We start from the raw sequence: 14,407 nt of genomic DNA, 5'->3' as shown, positions 1-14,407 counted from the left end.
CTTCCTCGTTTTCATCGTTTTTAGCAGATTTGTTTCTCATATTTTCCAAGAAAATTAAAAACAAAAGTAGACTCCAACACTGTGGGAAAGAATAATTTTCTCGGTGGAAAATGGATCTGTGGACTGTTCATGTGAAGAGCACAAACTTAAGCCCTGTTTGTATGATAAGAAACTTGAAACCCAGCTTGGGAAATTTCGGAAAAGTTGGTGTTTTTGAGATCAGGGTTTTGAGAGGCAGGGTCGTTTCTTCTTCTAATGTTTATCAACAATCTTTACTTGTCACAGCTATGGCTAAGAAGAATCACGATAACACATCTGGTAATTTGATTTTAATTTCTGGGTTAGCTTCCGATTATGGATTGAATGCCAAATTTCTGGTTTATTTGTTTGGTTTTATTTGATAAGATTGTGATTGTGGTTGATTTAATAAATACTGAGTCTTGGGGGTTGTTTGGCTTGTGAGATATTGGATGAATAGAATAAAATTGAGAAAATTTTTTAAAAGGAGTTCATTTTATGATACTGATATACTATTTTGCTCGCTGAGTTGACATGATTGGAAAAAATGAATGTATTACTCTAAAATTGTTTTTTTTTTTAAACTGTTTGAATATTATTGAATGATGGTGAATTATTTTCCTCTATAACAGCTCCTCTTTGTTGAATGGGCAAAATTTATCCCGTATGCATTCTATCGGCTAGGGTAGAATTTTCCTTTGGTAACATACTGCAGAGTGATACTTCTTGCAAAATTCTTAATATTAGCACCTGGGATGTTGTCTGGTAGTGAAAGTATGATAGTGTTTTTGCATAAGTTACCGAAGTTGTAGTCTCTATCTTGTGATTAGTGATTTAACTTATTGGTAATTTTTGTTGTTTTAGATCTTCCATATATATGTAGGTTGTGCATTTGGTGACATCAATTGTTATTCCTAGTGGATTAAGTGAATGCTTTTGAAACAATGCATCTCTGGCATGATGCAATGCTTTACATGAAAGCTCCATAAAAATATAGCCATTAGAAATAATCAAAGTTACAATTTTGAGTTGATGAGTGCTGCTATAGATGGGCTTCATGTGGAAATGAATTTTTGGTTGTTTATCTGAGAGATAGTGTGACATCTGTATGTACAAAGTCAAAATGAGGTCTTGGTTTAAAAAGAATTTTGTTCAGACTATTACAAAATCATCTTCAACTCCTTGGTCATAATGCTTTGCAAACATCTGTATGTCAAAGTCAAAATTTGGTCTTGTTTTAAAAGGAATTTTTGGTTGTTTAAAGTAAAATTTTAATTGCAGATTTGTTTTCCTTATTTTTCAAAACAATTCTTCAAAAACTGAAAGTATGAAAAGTAGAAGATGATGGAAACGGGGTGGAGTATGGAATCATGTTTCTTTGGTTAATGCAGCACATTATTCATAAATTTGTGTGGAAGACAGGGACCTTATTATTTAAGGTAGGAAGCTCTTTTGTTGGAACAGGCGAGGCCTTTGTAATATGAGTGAATAATAGCTAATAAATCATTCAATCCTCAGATTGCTCTTCTAGAAATTAATCATGTCTCTGAGAGTGTGAGAGAGGGACTTCAGTCAGTAAATTTTCCATATTTTTTGGTTGAAGTCTCTGTAAGCATTTAATCCTAGAATAGAGTTTCAAAAAAATCAATTCAATTTCACATTTAAATGTAAGTATATTTAAATACAGCTTTGATCTTGATAAATCCCTCAAGGAATAATTATATTAGGGTTGTATGGACATTTCATGAAATTAATATTAACTCGAGGGACTAAATATGCACCCTATTAATTCTTGAAATTAGTCCCCTTTGTAAGACACATTAACAGTAATATCTAAATTACACTTAGTAATGGACTTATTTTTTGTTTTAATCACTTCTGAAATGTATCTGATGAAATGCAAAACCAAGTATAATTGTTACAACAGAACCGCTTAATCCATGAGCATATGAGTCACAAGACTACAAGTCCTTTATTCTCTCATACCTGCATCAAATGTGGTGCTTTATCAGTGTCAAATCCAAGCATTTTTTCGGTAGAGTAATGCTCTTATTAACTTATTCATACAAACTGATGTGGTAGTATTTAATTGGATGATTTTAAAGTGAGAGAAAATGAAATAATCATATCATCTTTACATGTTGCCACATTAGTTTGTATAGATAAATTAGTAAAATTTGTTTATATACATAGTTTTGTTCTTATCAGTGTTTGGTTCTAAGTGTTTTTGAAGCTCCAGACCAGTGCCAGGAACTGATGGATTATAACAGAAAAAAGCATATTGTTATGACTTTGGGTGCAGGGGAAGAAATGTATAAGCAAGAGCAGGAGATATTTGCATCAATTTGACTTAGTGGGTTTGTGGCATATATATATTCTATATTAATTAGTTTCTAGCATGGTTAAACTGGTTTTCATCATCTGTTCTGAGAATATGGTGGTTATTGCTATAGAATCAGGAGAAAGGAACTGTTTATGTCAACTATACACATAACACAATACTTTAATCTGGATTCTGGGTTGTGAAAAACAAAATAAGTTAAACAGTGTTGAAAAGAAAAATTTAAGTGGCTAGAAGTTGGGAAAGTTGGGAAGCTTTTGGAGAATAGCAGGTTGACTTGAAAATAGAAGGGGGAAGCTTTCCGGAATTCTGGAATGAAACTTCTTTTTACAGGAAATATGATCTGTTTGCATTATGTTTTTGATCTGAAAGAATATTATTATCAAATTATACAAAATATATATATATATAAATAGGGGCTGGAAACACAATTAGTAGGGTTATTTAGCATTACTCTATTAACTCTTTCCTGTCAATTGTTTTGACTTATTTGAGGCTCCTATAGTTACAGAAAGAACAATGGTGAGAATTAAAGGAAAGATACTGTGCATGGGATTTAGTTCAGTGCTTATTTATGATTGATGGTTTGGTGCAATCTTACAAGATTAAAGAAAAGACAAGGTGAATTAAAAAGGCTGCCATTGGTAGTAGCTGGTTCAGCCTTCTGTATATGTATGAGCAATGCTAGAAATACCTCTAATTTACCTAATTACCGAACTTGCATGTGTAGAAAATGTTCATCGGATCCTGAACACTTAATTAGAAGACCACAGTTATACACTTTGGCAATGCATGAGTAATAATACCAACCATAATAGTTTACAATGTGTTGAACTCCTAAATGTTTCTACTTCTAGTTATGCCTGGAGTTGGATCTTTACTGATTATCAGCTATTTTAAGTAACCATAACATATTAAACTATATTCATGATAATAAATCAGGAAATGGAGACCGAGAAGGAGATAATTTGAAACATAATAATTCTTCAGACAACAACAAATCCAATGACACTGCATCCCAGAAGTCTCATCACATAAACTTGGACTGGAGAGAGTTCAGAGCAAATCTATTTGCGCGGGAACAGGTGAGGTTTTGTTCCTTAGTTGTGTGTCTTTTTGTTTATCTATTCAATAAATGAACAGTTCTGACATCCTAGATGATGATATTATACATACATACATGCATACATGCATATATATATATATATATATATACATATATATATACATATATATATATATATATGTTCCTTGACATTCTTTCATATTCACCTACTTTGATATTGTAGATTACCATCAGACACTACAACCTTGTTAGCCAGAGGCCTGGAGGGGAGTTAAACCTTGGAATTATTGGTTCAGACCAATTTATAGGTTAAGACCAATGGGTTTAACCACTTAACCCATAGGGTTAGTGTATTTGTGAATTTTTTTTATAGTAATTTTGGTTGCAGCTTTTGATTTTATTTTCCATGCCAGATCACCCAATCTGAGATCTGTTGTTAAAAACTAAACTTTCATGAAGGAATATAGATAATTTTCAGATTCAATTAAGGAAAAATTCATATTCTTTAGTCCCCTAAGATCCAAGAATGGGCCTAATTTCTGAAGCATGGTAGTGCTTCTCTTTATTTCCCTTATTTGTTTCAGAGATCCAAACTAATATCCATGAGTTGACACTTGTTCGGTGATAAAATACCATTCCTTTCTTGCCTGTCATAGGAAGGTTTCTTTTTTCCAGTTCAGTTTGACAGCCTGTGACCTGGCTCAATTTCCTACTTGAATATATATGTGTTTGACATTGGCTGTTTCAACATAATAGGGTAATCCATTCCAGTATACTTGTGTTCAAGCTGGTTTTTAAGTTATGATGGGATTCTCGTTTTCTAATCCCTTATAGGTTGATATGGTAATTTTTTTCATGCCTTGATGTGAAAAAACAGATCAAAAAAAGAAAATGGCATTTCTAATATTATGATGAGAAATGTGGTGACAATGAAGTGAGCTACATATTTTGAAACTTGGACTTCTATTACTTGAACAGGCAGAGAAGACGGAGTCTGATGTCCAAAACCAAGCTGGGATGACCTATGAGTCCAAACCTCTTGGCCTCAAATGGGCCCACCCTATACCAGTTCCTGAGACTGGCTGTGTCCTTGTTGCCACTGAAAAGCTTGATGGGATTCGTACCTTTGAGAGAACTGTTGTTCTCCTTCTCAGGTCTGGAACAAGGCATCCACAAGAGGGTCCATTTGGGATAGTCATCAACCGCCCACTTCACAAAAGGATCAAGCACATGAAACCTACAAATAATGAACTAGCTACTACTTTTGCCGATTGTTCATTGCATTTTGGTGGACCTCTTGAAGCAAGCATGTTTCTACTGAAAACAGGGCAGTTGAAGCTTTCTGGGTTTGAAGAGGTGATCCCTGGCCTATGTTTCGGAGCTCGAAACAGTTTAGATGAAGCCACAAGCCTAGTGAAGAAAGGGGTGCTTAGGCCTCAGGATTTCAAATTTTTCGTTGGTTACGCTGGCTGGCAGCTTGATCAATTGCGAGAAGAGATTGAATCAGATTACTGGTATGCCGCTGCGTGTAGCTCTGATTTGATTTGCAGGGCCTTATCAGATTCATCATCAGATAGTTTATGGGAGGAAATTTTGCAGCTAATGGGCGGTCACTACTCTGAATTGAGCCGGAAGCCTAAGCAAGATAACTAGGTACATTTTAGCTTAATGGTTTCACCTAGAATTAAGATTATATATCATTAAGATAAAGAGCCAAAGTACTTGTGAAGCCAAATGTATAGAATTTAACTGGTTTTTTTAGTCAGTAGATCTCATTTTTGAGATTTTCCCACATAAGAACTTTGCTAGTTGATAGCCCTTGTATGGAATGATACTTATCTCATTTTCGATTAAGTTTCAAAGAGGAGAGATTTCAATGATGCTAGGACCAAAATCTGTTAAGTTTTTGTGAAGAAGCAAAATTTAACACTTTTTTTTTTTGGTCTAAGTAATAATCTTGCCATATTGTCCTAAAGTAAAATTATATTTAGGTTTAAAATCAATTTATGTAATTGTACTCTACACTCATTTAGGCTCAACCATACTTTTGTTTGAGAAATTGATTTAACATGAAGTGGTCTTCAATAATCACTATTCTTTATGGTTTTCATAGTAGTTCCTTTTTTATGTGATATATGTTATCTTATCCTATAACTTTCTCATGATGCTTAGGTTATGAAATTCCTCTCCTGAATAGAGGTTTCACTTGAAGATATATTAAGAGAGCGTTTGGTTTGAAAAATATTTTATTATTAAAATGGAAAGATTATATTGAAAAATATATTACCTTGAGGATTATTGAATATAAATTATTATTATGTTTGATAAAATTTGGTAAAAATTGATAAACATAAATTATTATTGTGTTTAAATAGAGATAATGAAAGAATTAATATATTATTTTATTTAAATACCCTTTGATATAAGTATTCTAAAATAGTTTTATATTATTTGTTATATTAATTGAAAATAAAATTATTTTTGTCCTAAAAATATAGTTATAATAAAATCAAAATTACGTTGATAATATTTTAATATTTAAGGTGAAAAATTATCTCTTATATTATTTATCATATCACTATTGATAATAGAAGATTACCAGAATCTTTTATTACTTGTAAACTAAACAAAATAATATAAGTAATAAAATATAGATTATCAGAGTAATCTTTAATTCGCTTGACCAAATGCCCCCTAAGTTTTTATTGGTTATTTATTAAAGAAACAATATAATAAAGAAAAATATTTTGATTTTATATATCTCTCTCTCTCTCTCTTATACCAAATTTTTGTTTATAAATGAGCATTATAAAAATACTCTTAATTTTATTATAATTTTACCCGTATTTAACACATTATTAATTTTAAATTAATTTATTTTTATGATAATTTTTAATTTTTTGTAATAAATGATTCTCCAAGCCAAACACACAAAACACTAATATATTAAAATTAGTATAAATTATTAAAATTTGATATATAATTAATTATTATATTTGATTGATAGTAATGATATAATAGTAATATATTATTTTATTGAAATACCTTTTGAAAGATAATTAAGTATAAATTAGTATTGTATATGATGAAACTAACATGTCTTATTTAAATATTTATTTTATATATTTTCTAGAATATTTTCCATCTTAATAACATATTAGGATTTTTTCATGTTGTCAAGTTAGAATTAATTTCTCAAATTGCTATGTTATTTCTAATATATTTTTTCAAATATATTTTTTATGATATTTTTTTTATTTTAATTGAAACTAAGAGTATTATTATCTTAAAAAATTAATAAAAAAGATTACGGTTACTTTGCCAGCATTTTTAATATTTAGAGGGTGTTTGGTTAGGGGAAAAGAAAGATTACTTTGATAATTTATCTTTTATTATTTACATTACTTTGTTTAGTTTATAAATAAAAAGATTCCGATAATTTTTTATAACCTAAATAATATTGATTTTATTATAATTATATCCTTATTTATTAATTTTTTTGAAAAAATAATTTTATTTTTAATTAATATAACAAATAACATAAAAAAATTTTAGAATAATTAACCCTAAAGTATTTAAATAAAATAATATACTAGTATTTTTTTAGTACCACTAACTAAATATAATAATTATTTATTTTTATCAATTTTTACTAAATTTTATAAAATATAATAATAATAATTTATACCCAATACTCATTAAGTATAAAACATTATCAAACCAAGTGCCCCTTAAGTTGAAGTTACTAATCAAATATTTGAAATCTTTTACGATATATGTCACAATGAGTAGATAAAATATTGGCCTCTACCAAACAACCCAACTCCACTCCCCTATAAAAAGTAAATTTACCCAACCATGGTTCAAGAAACTGAAAATTGAAGAAAAATTATGAACATACACTTACCAGTTTATCCTTTTTAAACATTCTTTTTTACAGAAAAGGAATCTCCCACAACTACAATTAAGTATGACCAGTTCGATCATTGGTTAACATCCATGGTTTATCACTCTCTCTAGCATGATGATCACAGGCAAAGAAGCTTTCCCCACAGAGGTCAGCTGCTTTTGCAGGTGAATCTAGTTGATTTCTAGAAGGATACCCTGTTAACAAGGCAGCAGAGATAAACAAATTCTATAATTACAGGGTGTATCTTCTGTGATTGTATGTCTGCCCATGAACCTTACTGTTTTTGTTGGTTTCGGACTTCTCAACACGAGCTTTGCGAACAACCTGTTGGATTTGTTTCTCATGCTCTCTCAACAAGTCATGCATGTTTCCTCCAAGAGGCATCAATGGTCCAGAGTAATGAATCCTGTTTTTCTTTGGCACATACCCCTGGAATAACAAGAAATGCATTTCATATTTAGAGAATAATCAGGAATTGGACAAGAAGGCCTGAAGTTAGATAAGTTAATTACCATTCCGAGTTCTTTGATGAGAGTTCTATCATTACTTGTATATGAAGCATCTGCCTGAGGATGGTGAGATCTTTGTGCTCCTGATTATGTACCGATTCTTTTGAAAAGCGTTCTTATTCAAAGTGGTGCTGGGGTGAATGACTGAGCTAGTATAATAGTAGGCCTCCTGCATATGTCCACTAGGTAGGTCAATTAGAAAGCCAGCCCAGCCCCAACATTACCTTGTGAATTGTACTTTTGGCCAATGCTTGACGTTTTTGCCTGTCCTTGAGCAATGAATTCTAGTGTACGCATATCTCCTGACATCCCTCTAACAGATTCAGGTCCACGCCCTTTTACAACATCTGCCTTTTGCCTAAAATCAAAGCGGAGAAAACACATCTAGACAATTTGCTTATTGTATTTTTTTGCAATTTTTGAAAAGGAAAGCATATAATTTTCTCAAACTCCAGAAATAGTATAGCCTCTCAATTCGCAAAAATAGTGTGTTTGTAATTTCAGAAGAGTTCATAAAAATTTTTGAATATTGAGTGTCTGAGATGATACCTTCTGAAAGGAGCTAAAATATTGACTAAGAAAAATAGTAAAATCAGAAAAACAAAAATGTTTACCAGAAAAATAAATCTGAGAGGTAGAAACTTTTAATTTTCAATTCATTGCACAAAATCATAGAAAAATTACAAAAAACATTACTCAACCCTAGCCACAAAATTTATGTAAAAAGAAAAAAACCAACCACTTTCTAAAAAAATTGACAGTAACCTTTATAATATAAAACTAACTTAAGGGCTATAATCTTGTGAAAATAGGTCTACAAAAAACAATTAAATACACTAATAAAAAATTGGTTTAATTCTCACATTGCCTCCCCTAAACCAATTTTCTCAAATTTAAGCATGCCTAACATCTTCAACTTAACAAATGTCTCCAACTTCAATGGCTTTGTAAAGATATAACCCACTTGATCTTCCATCTTGCAATAGTCAACCTAAATCTCATTATTCTGCACCAAATTTTGTATGTAGTGATATTTGATACCAATGTGTTTGTTGCGACCATGATAAACTAAATTTTTAGTCAAATCAATAGCAGACTTGTTATTACAAAATATTTTTGTTAGACCATTTTGCTTTTGTTGTAAGAACTCAAGTGTCCCTCTCAACCATACTACTTGAGTAGCACTATACGTTGTTGTCATATACTCTGCCTCAGTTGTTGATAAAGTCATAACTTGTTGCTTTTTAGAAGACTATGAAAACATACCAGACCCTAAACAAAAAGCATAACCTAAAGTACTCCTCCTTTCAATCATATTACCAGCCCAGTCACTATCTATGTAACCAATAAGACCACTATCATCAACATATGAATAAAAAATATCATCAATTTGCATACCTTAGATATATCTCAATATCTTTTTAGCTGCTTGTAAGTGTGACTGGCATGGACACTTTATAAATCTACTGATCAGTCTAACACTAAAAATAATATCAGGCCTCGTGGAAGTCAAGTATCTGAGACTCCTCATTAATCTCCTGAAGTAAGTAGCATTAACAAATTCACCAATACCATCTTTTGTTAAGTTTAAAAGATCAACCTGTGTAGAAGAAGATAAAAGATCTCTAAATAGTTCCATAAATTGTCCTTCTTGTTGACTGTAAGAATTTCTATCTACAGTACATTGAAGCCTATACGAAGGCCATGGTGATGCCTTTGGCTTTTTACTTGTCCAATCCCAAACACCTTGCTCATCAAAAGTGACATCTCTGCTAACAATCACCTTCCTTGTATTCGGATTAAATAACTTATACCCTTTTGTCTCATGACTATAACCAATAAAAACATATTTTTCTGTCTTATCATCACACTTCTTCCTAAGAGCATCTAGAACATGTGCATAGACAAGACAACCAAATACCTTTAAGTGAGAAATATTTGGTTTCTTACCTGACCAAACATGTTATGGTGTTTTCCCATAATTGCACCTTATAGGACGTTTGTTCAAAACATAAACAGCACAAGAAACAGCTTCAGCCCAAAAACCTTTAGAAATATTTTTGGAATGCATCATGGACCTCACTATGTCCATCAGAGTTCTATTTTTTCTCTCAACGACACCATTCTACGGAGGAGTATATCTAGCTGTCAACTGATTTTTAATTCTATTTTTCTTCAAAAAGTCATCACAAATAGTAAATTCAATGCCTTTATCAGTTCTCAAAATTTTAATTGAGTGCCCACTTTGCTTCTCCATATAGTATTTAAAACTTTTAAACACATCACATGCATTAGATTTATTTTTCAAAAAATACACCTAAATCTTCCTCTTGTAATTATCAATAAAAGTAATAAAATATTTTTTACCACCATTGAAAACAACCTCAACTGAACATAAGTTTGAATGAATTAATTTCAATGGTTTATTAGCTTTCCATGCCTTTCCTTTTGGAAAAGGATCTTTGTGTTTCTTTCCCAAAATATAAGGCCCACATTGCTTATTAGGAAAAGTAATAGAAGACGGCTCAAAAACCAAATTTTTTCTAGCAAGAAAACTCAAACTCCCAAAATTCAAGTGCCCAAAATGTAAATGCCACAACCAAATATCATCAAAAATTACAAAACTAAAACAAGGTAAATCACCACAATTAAGAGAAATAGGCCACAAATGACTATTATTCATATTTACTTTTGCAATTAGTCCCAACTTATCATCCTTAATTGTATAAATGTCAAACTTAAAGTGCAAATCATACCCTGTTTCAAAAAGTTACCGAAGATTCAACAAAACATGATGAAGGTTTGGCACATATAACACATCAAATATACAATTAGAAGCATCATTTTTCAAAGTAATACCTATTTTTCCTTTTCAAAGAACAGACACCCTTTCATTATTTCCAAATTTAACAAAAGATCTAAATTATTCATTCAAATCTGTGAACAATTTTTTTCCCTACATGTGATTACGACAGCTAAAATCAGAAAAAATCAATAAACTAACTGTTTTTCTGATTTTCTTCATCCCTAGAACAAGAAAATAAAATTACTTCATCTTTATCAACAAAATTCTACGCCATTTTTGCATGAAAATTTCTATTATTAAATCTTCTATCAAACTAACATTCATATTGGTAATAACCCATCTTACCACACTTATAACACTCAATTTTTTATTTATTACACCTTTGATAATTATTATTATTTTGCTGTTGATTATCTAATTATAACTTCTTTGTTGATTAAAATCATTACCTTTACCACGACCTTTGAAATTGCCTTTGCCTCCACAACCTTTACCTCTGAAATTTTGGCCTCTTTGATTTAAATCAGTAGCATTGGTATGTTTTTTCTCCTTGGTTTGAACCAACTGGGCCTACAACGCCTTTTCACTAATATCAACAGGTTGATGATTTAGAGATATCTCATATGTCTCCAATTGGCCTTTTAAGTTGTCAATTCGCAATGTATCGAGATCTGTGGTGTCTTCAATAATTGTCTTCTTGCGATAAAACTTGGGACTCAAGGATCGTAGTATTTTTCCCACAACTTGAACATCCTTCAACTCCTCACCATTAGTACACAAAGCACTAACAATGTTATTAATTTTTGCAAAAAATTCTTTAACACCTTTTGTGGGCTTTATTTATGCCAATTCAAATTGCCTCTTCAATTCTTGTAATTTAGCCTTTATCATATTATCATTGCCTTGATTGGAATTTACCAATATTGTCTACATCTCTTTAGTTGTCTTTACATGCATAAATTTGTTGTAGAGATCTAAATTAACTTTGCTAATAATATAACAATGAGCTTGTTGATAATGGGCTTGATTTTTCTCCAATTCTCTACGTTCGACAACAATCAATTGTATTCCCTTAACAAGTGTTTCAAACCCATCTTGTATAACATGCCAAACTCCAACACACTTTAAAAATTCTTCCATCTGTAAAAGTCACATCTCAAATTTACTTTTATTATTAAAAACAAAAACCCAACATGGTTGTAGGACATAAGAATTTTTCATTCTTCCAACTTTTTGCAGGACCCCTAATAGGCTCTAATACCAAGTTAAAAGGAGTCAAAATATTGGCTAAGAAAAATAATAAAATTAGAAGAACAAAGAAGTTTACCAGAAAAACAAATCCGAGAGGCAGAACCTTTTAATTTTCAATTCATTGAACAGAACAATTACAAAAAACATTACTCAACCTTAGCCACAAAGTTTACACAAAAAGGAAGAAACCAACCACTCTAAAAAAACTGACAGTAACCTCTATAATATAAAACTAACTTAAGGGCTATAATCCTATGAAAATAGGTCGACAAAAAACAATTAAATACACTAATAAAAAATTAGTTTAATTCTCACACCTTCTTTCTTCCTCGTTACGACGCCTTGGATCAAGCTCCTTGCTCAATGGATATTTTGGCATATTTGATGGATCGCAAGGGAGTGGTTTTGTCATGAAGAATTGGGAAAAAACACACATACAAACCAAATAGATTTTAAGAGCATTAATGTAATTCGTAAATGTTCAATCAGTAAAGAAGATAAAGAAAAAAATCAAACAAATTAAATAGATACTTTAAATGTTCTTTCCATAATTGCTCTTTTAGGTTTAAGGCATATGGAGACATTTAGATACTACAAGTGTTATAAGTGAAAAATAATATAAAAAATGTCTTATAGTTTCAAGAAAACAAAAAGGGGTTGCAACATGGCTTGTTATAGCATATGTAAGTTGAGTAATTCTGCAATTTGTATTGTTGTCAAATTGGGACCTTATTTTTCCACTATAACATCAAATACAACTTTTTATGCTAGTTAAAAACTATGATATGAATCGTATGATACAATTTGGTTAGATTTTCTGTCTAATTTAACACCATTTTAATGTTAGAAATCATTTTTAAGCATTTGGTCCAACATATATATCATTAAACTCCATATTACCTCACTATTTAGTGCTGAAGCAACTGATCCACGATCTTTAGGTTTTATCAAAAGGAGTTTATCAACTAGAGACAATGTTGAATGGGGGAAATTTTTGAATGCTTCAGGAATGTGACACTTGTAAGGCTATTGAGGTTTGAAATTAGTTGGATCAACATGTTTTCTTTTCTACCAATAATCATTAGAAGGTGAATTGCAGAGCTTGAAGATCTTATGCATTTGCTCCACCTTTGTTCGTCCAGGCATAATAGGTTTCCCTATATACAATTCTACAAGGATGCAACCATCACTCCATAAATCTATAACAAGTCTATAGTTTGTAGCACCAAGCAAAAGCTCAGGTGCCTAATACCACAAAGTCACAACTCGACTTGTTAATGGTTGATTCTGATCAGCTTCAAATAATGACCAAAGTCTCCAATCTTGAGAACTCCCTTATTGTTTATCATAAGATTTGAACCTTTTATGTCTCCATGGAAGACACCACGACTATGACAATGATCAAGTCCACAAAGCAACTATTGTATATAACATTTGGTCTACAACACAAATGATCATATAGATTAATCCAAATCTTGTCTACAATGGTGTCCTGTGTGCATTTACAAAAAAAGATGAATGTTAAAAACTGCAAAACAAACAGGAAAAAAAGACTACTTGAGATTCGGTGAACTTGATGTTTGGTGAATTTGCAAGCCCAACAAGGTCATGATCCATGTACTCGAAAACTGGGTACAAATTGCCTGACATCCTAAAAGTTACTAGACCCTCAAGTTTCATAACATTTGGATGATTAGCTTTATGCAAAATGTAGATTTCTCTAGCCATAAAATGAACACTTTCTGGATCCATGTTGATAAACTGCACTTTCTTCAATGCAACAATTTTACCAGTTTCAAGATCTCAAGCCCTATATACACTACCGGTTTCATGATCCATGTACTCGAAAACTAGGTACAAATTGCCTGACATCCTAAAAGTTACTAGACCCTCAAGTTTCATAACATTTGGATGATTAGCTTTATGCAAAATGTAGATTTCTCTAGCCATAAAATGAACACTTTCTGGATCCATGTTGATAAACTGCACTTTCTTCAATGCAACAATTTTACCAGTTTCAAGATCTCAAGCCCTATATACACTACCAGTTTCATGATCCATGTACTCAAAAACTAGGTACAAATTGCCTGACATCCTAAAAGTTACTATACCCTCAAGTTTCATAACATTTGGATGATTAGCTTTATGCAAAATGTAAATTTCTCTAGCCATAAAATGAACACTTTCTGGATCCATGTTGATAAACTCCACTTTCTTCAATGCAACAATTTTACCAGTTTCAAGATCTCAAGCCCTATATACACTACTATAAGTTCTATGTCCAATCTGTAGATGCATCATATAATTTGGAAATTAGCTTACAAGAGTACAGAACAATCCAAGTAAAGAATTGAATTAGTAATAAGCAATAGTAAGAACTAACTTGTCTTAACTTCTCAAAGGAGTCTGCCTGCCGAGGTACCCATCATTTTATAGCTTCGCCTATAACTGAAGCTAGCCATGATGGCCATCCAACAACAACTTGCTCTCTTTTAGCACCAACCAT

At 31.5% G+C, this 14,407-nt stretch overlaps 1 protein-coding gene and 1 pseudogene across 1 annotated transcript; one reads left to right on the top strand and one right to left on the bottom strand.

The window, feature by feature from the left end:
- Nucleotides 1-5,305, top strand: LOC123203546 (UPF0301 protein BF2109-like). The gene is made up of 3 exons (XM_044619945.1): nucleotides 1-318; nucleotides 3,302-3,444; nucleotides 4,404-5,305. Exons 1-3 carry the CDS (start codon nucleotides 111-113, stop codon nucleotides 5,076-5,078), a joined length of 1,026 nt encoding a protein of 341 aa, XP_044475880.1. The 5' UTR covers nucleotides 1-110; the 3' UTR covers nucleotides 5,079-5,305.
- Nucleotides 5,306-7,389: 2,084 nt separating this feature from the next.
- LOC123203418 lies at nucleotides 7,390-14,407 on the bottom strand (annotated as a pseudogene).

The sequence above is a fragment of the Mangifera indica genome, chromosome 19 (genome assembly GCF_011075055.1).
Source record: "Mangifera indica cultivar Alphonso chromosome 19, CATAS_Mindica_2.1, whole genome shotgun sequence".
Lineage (NCBI taxonomy): Eukaryota > Viridiplantae > Streptophyta > Magnoliopsida > Sapindales > Anacardiaceae > Mangifera > Mangifera indica.
The sequence above is the reverse complement of the archived record's forward strand: the minus strand, read 5'-3'. Positions and strand labels throughout refer to the sequence as shown.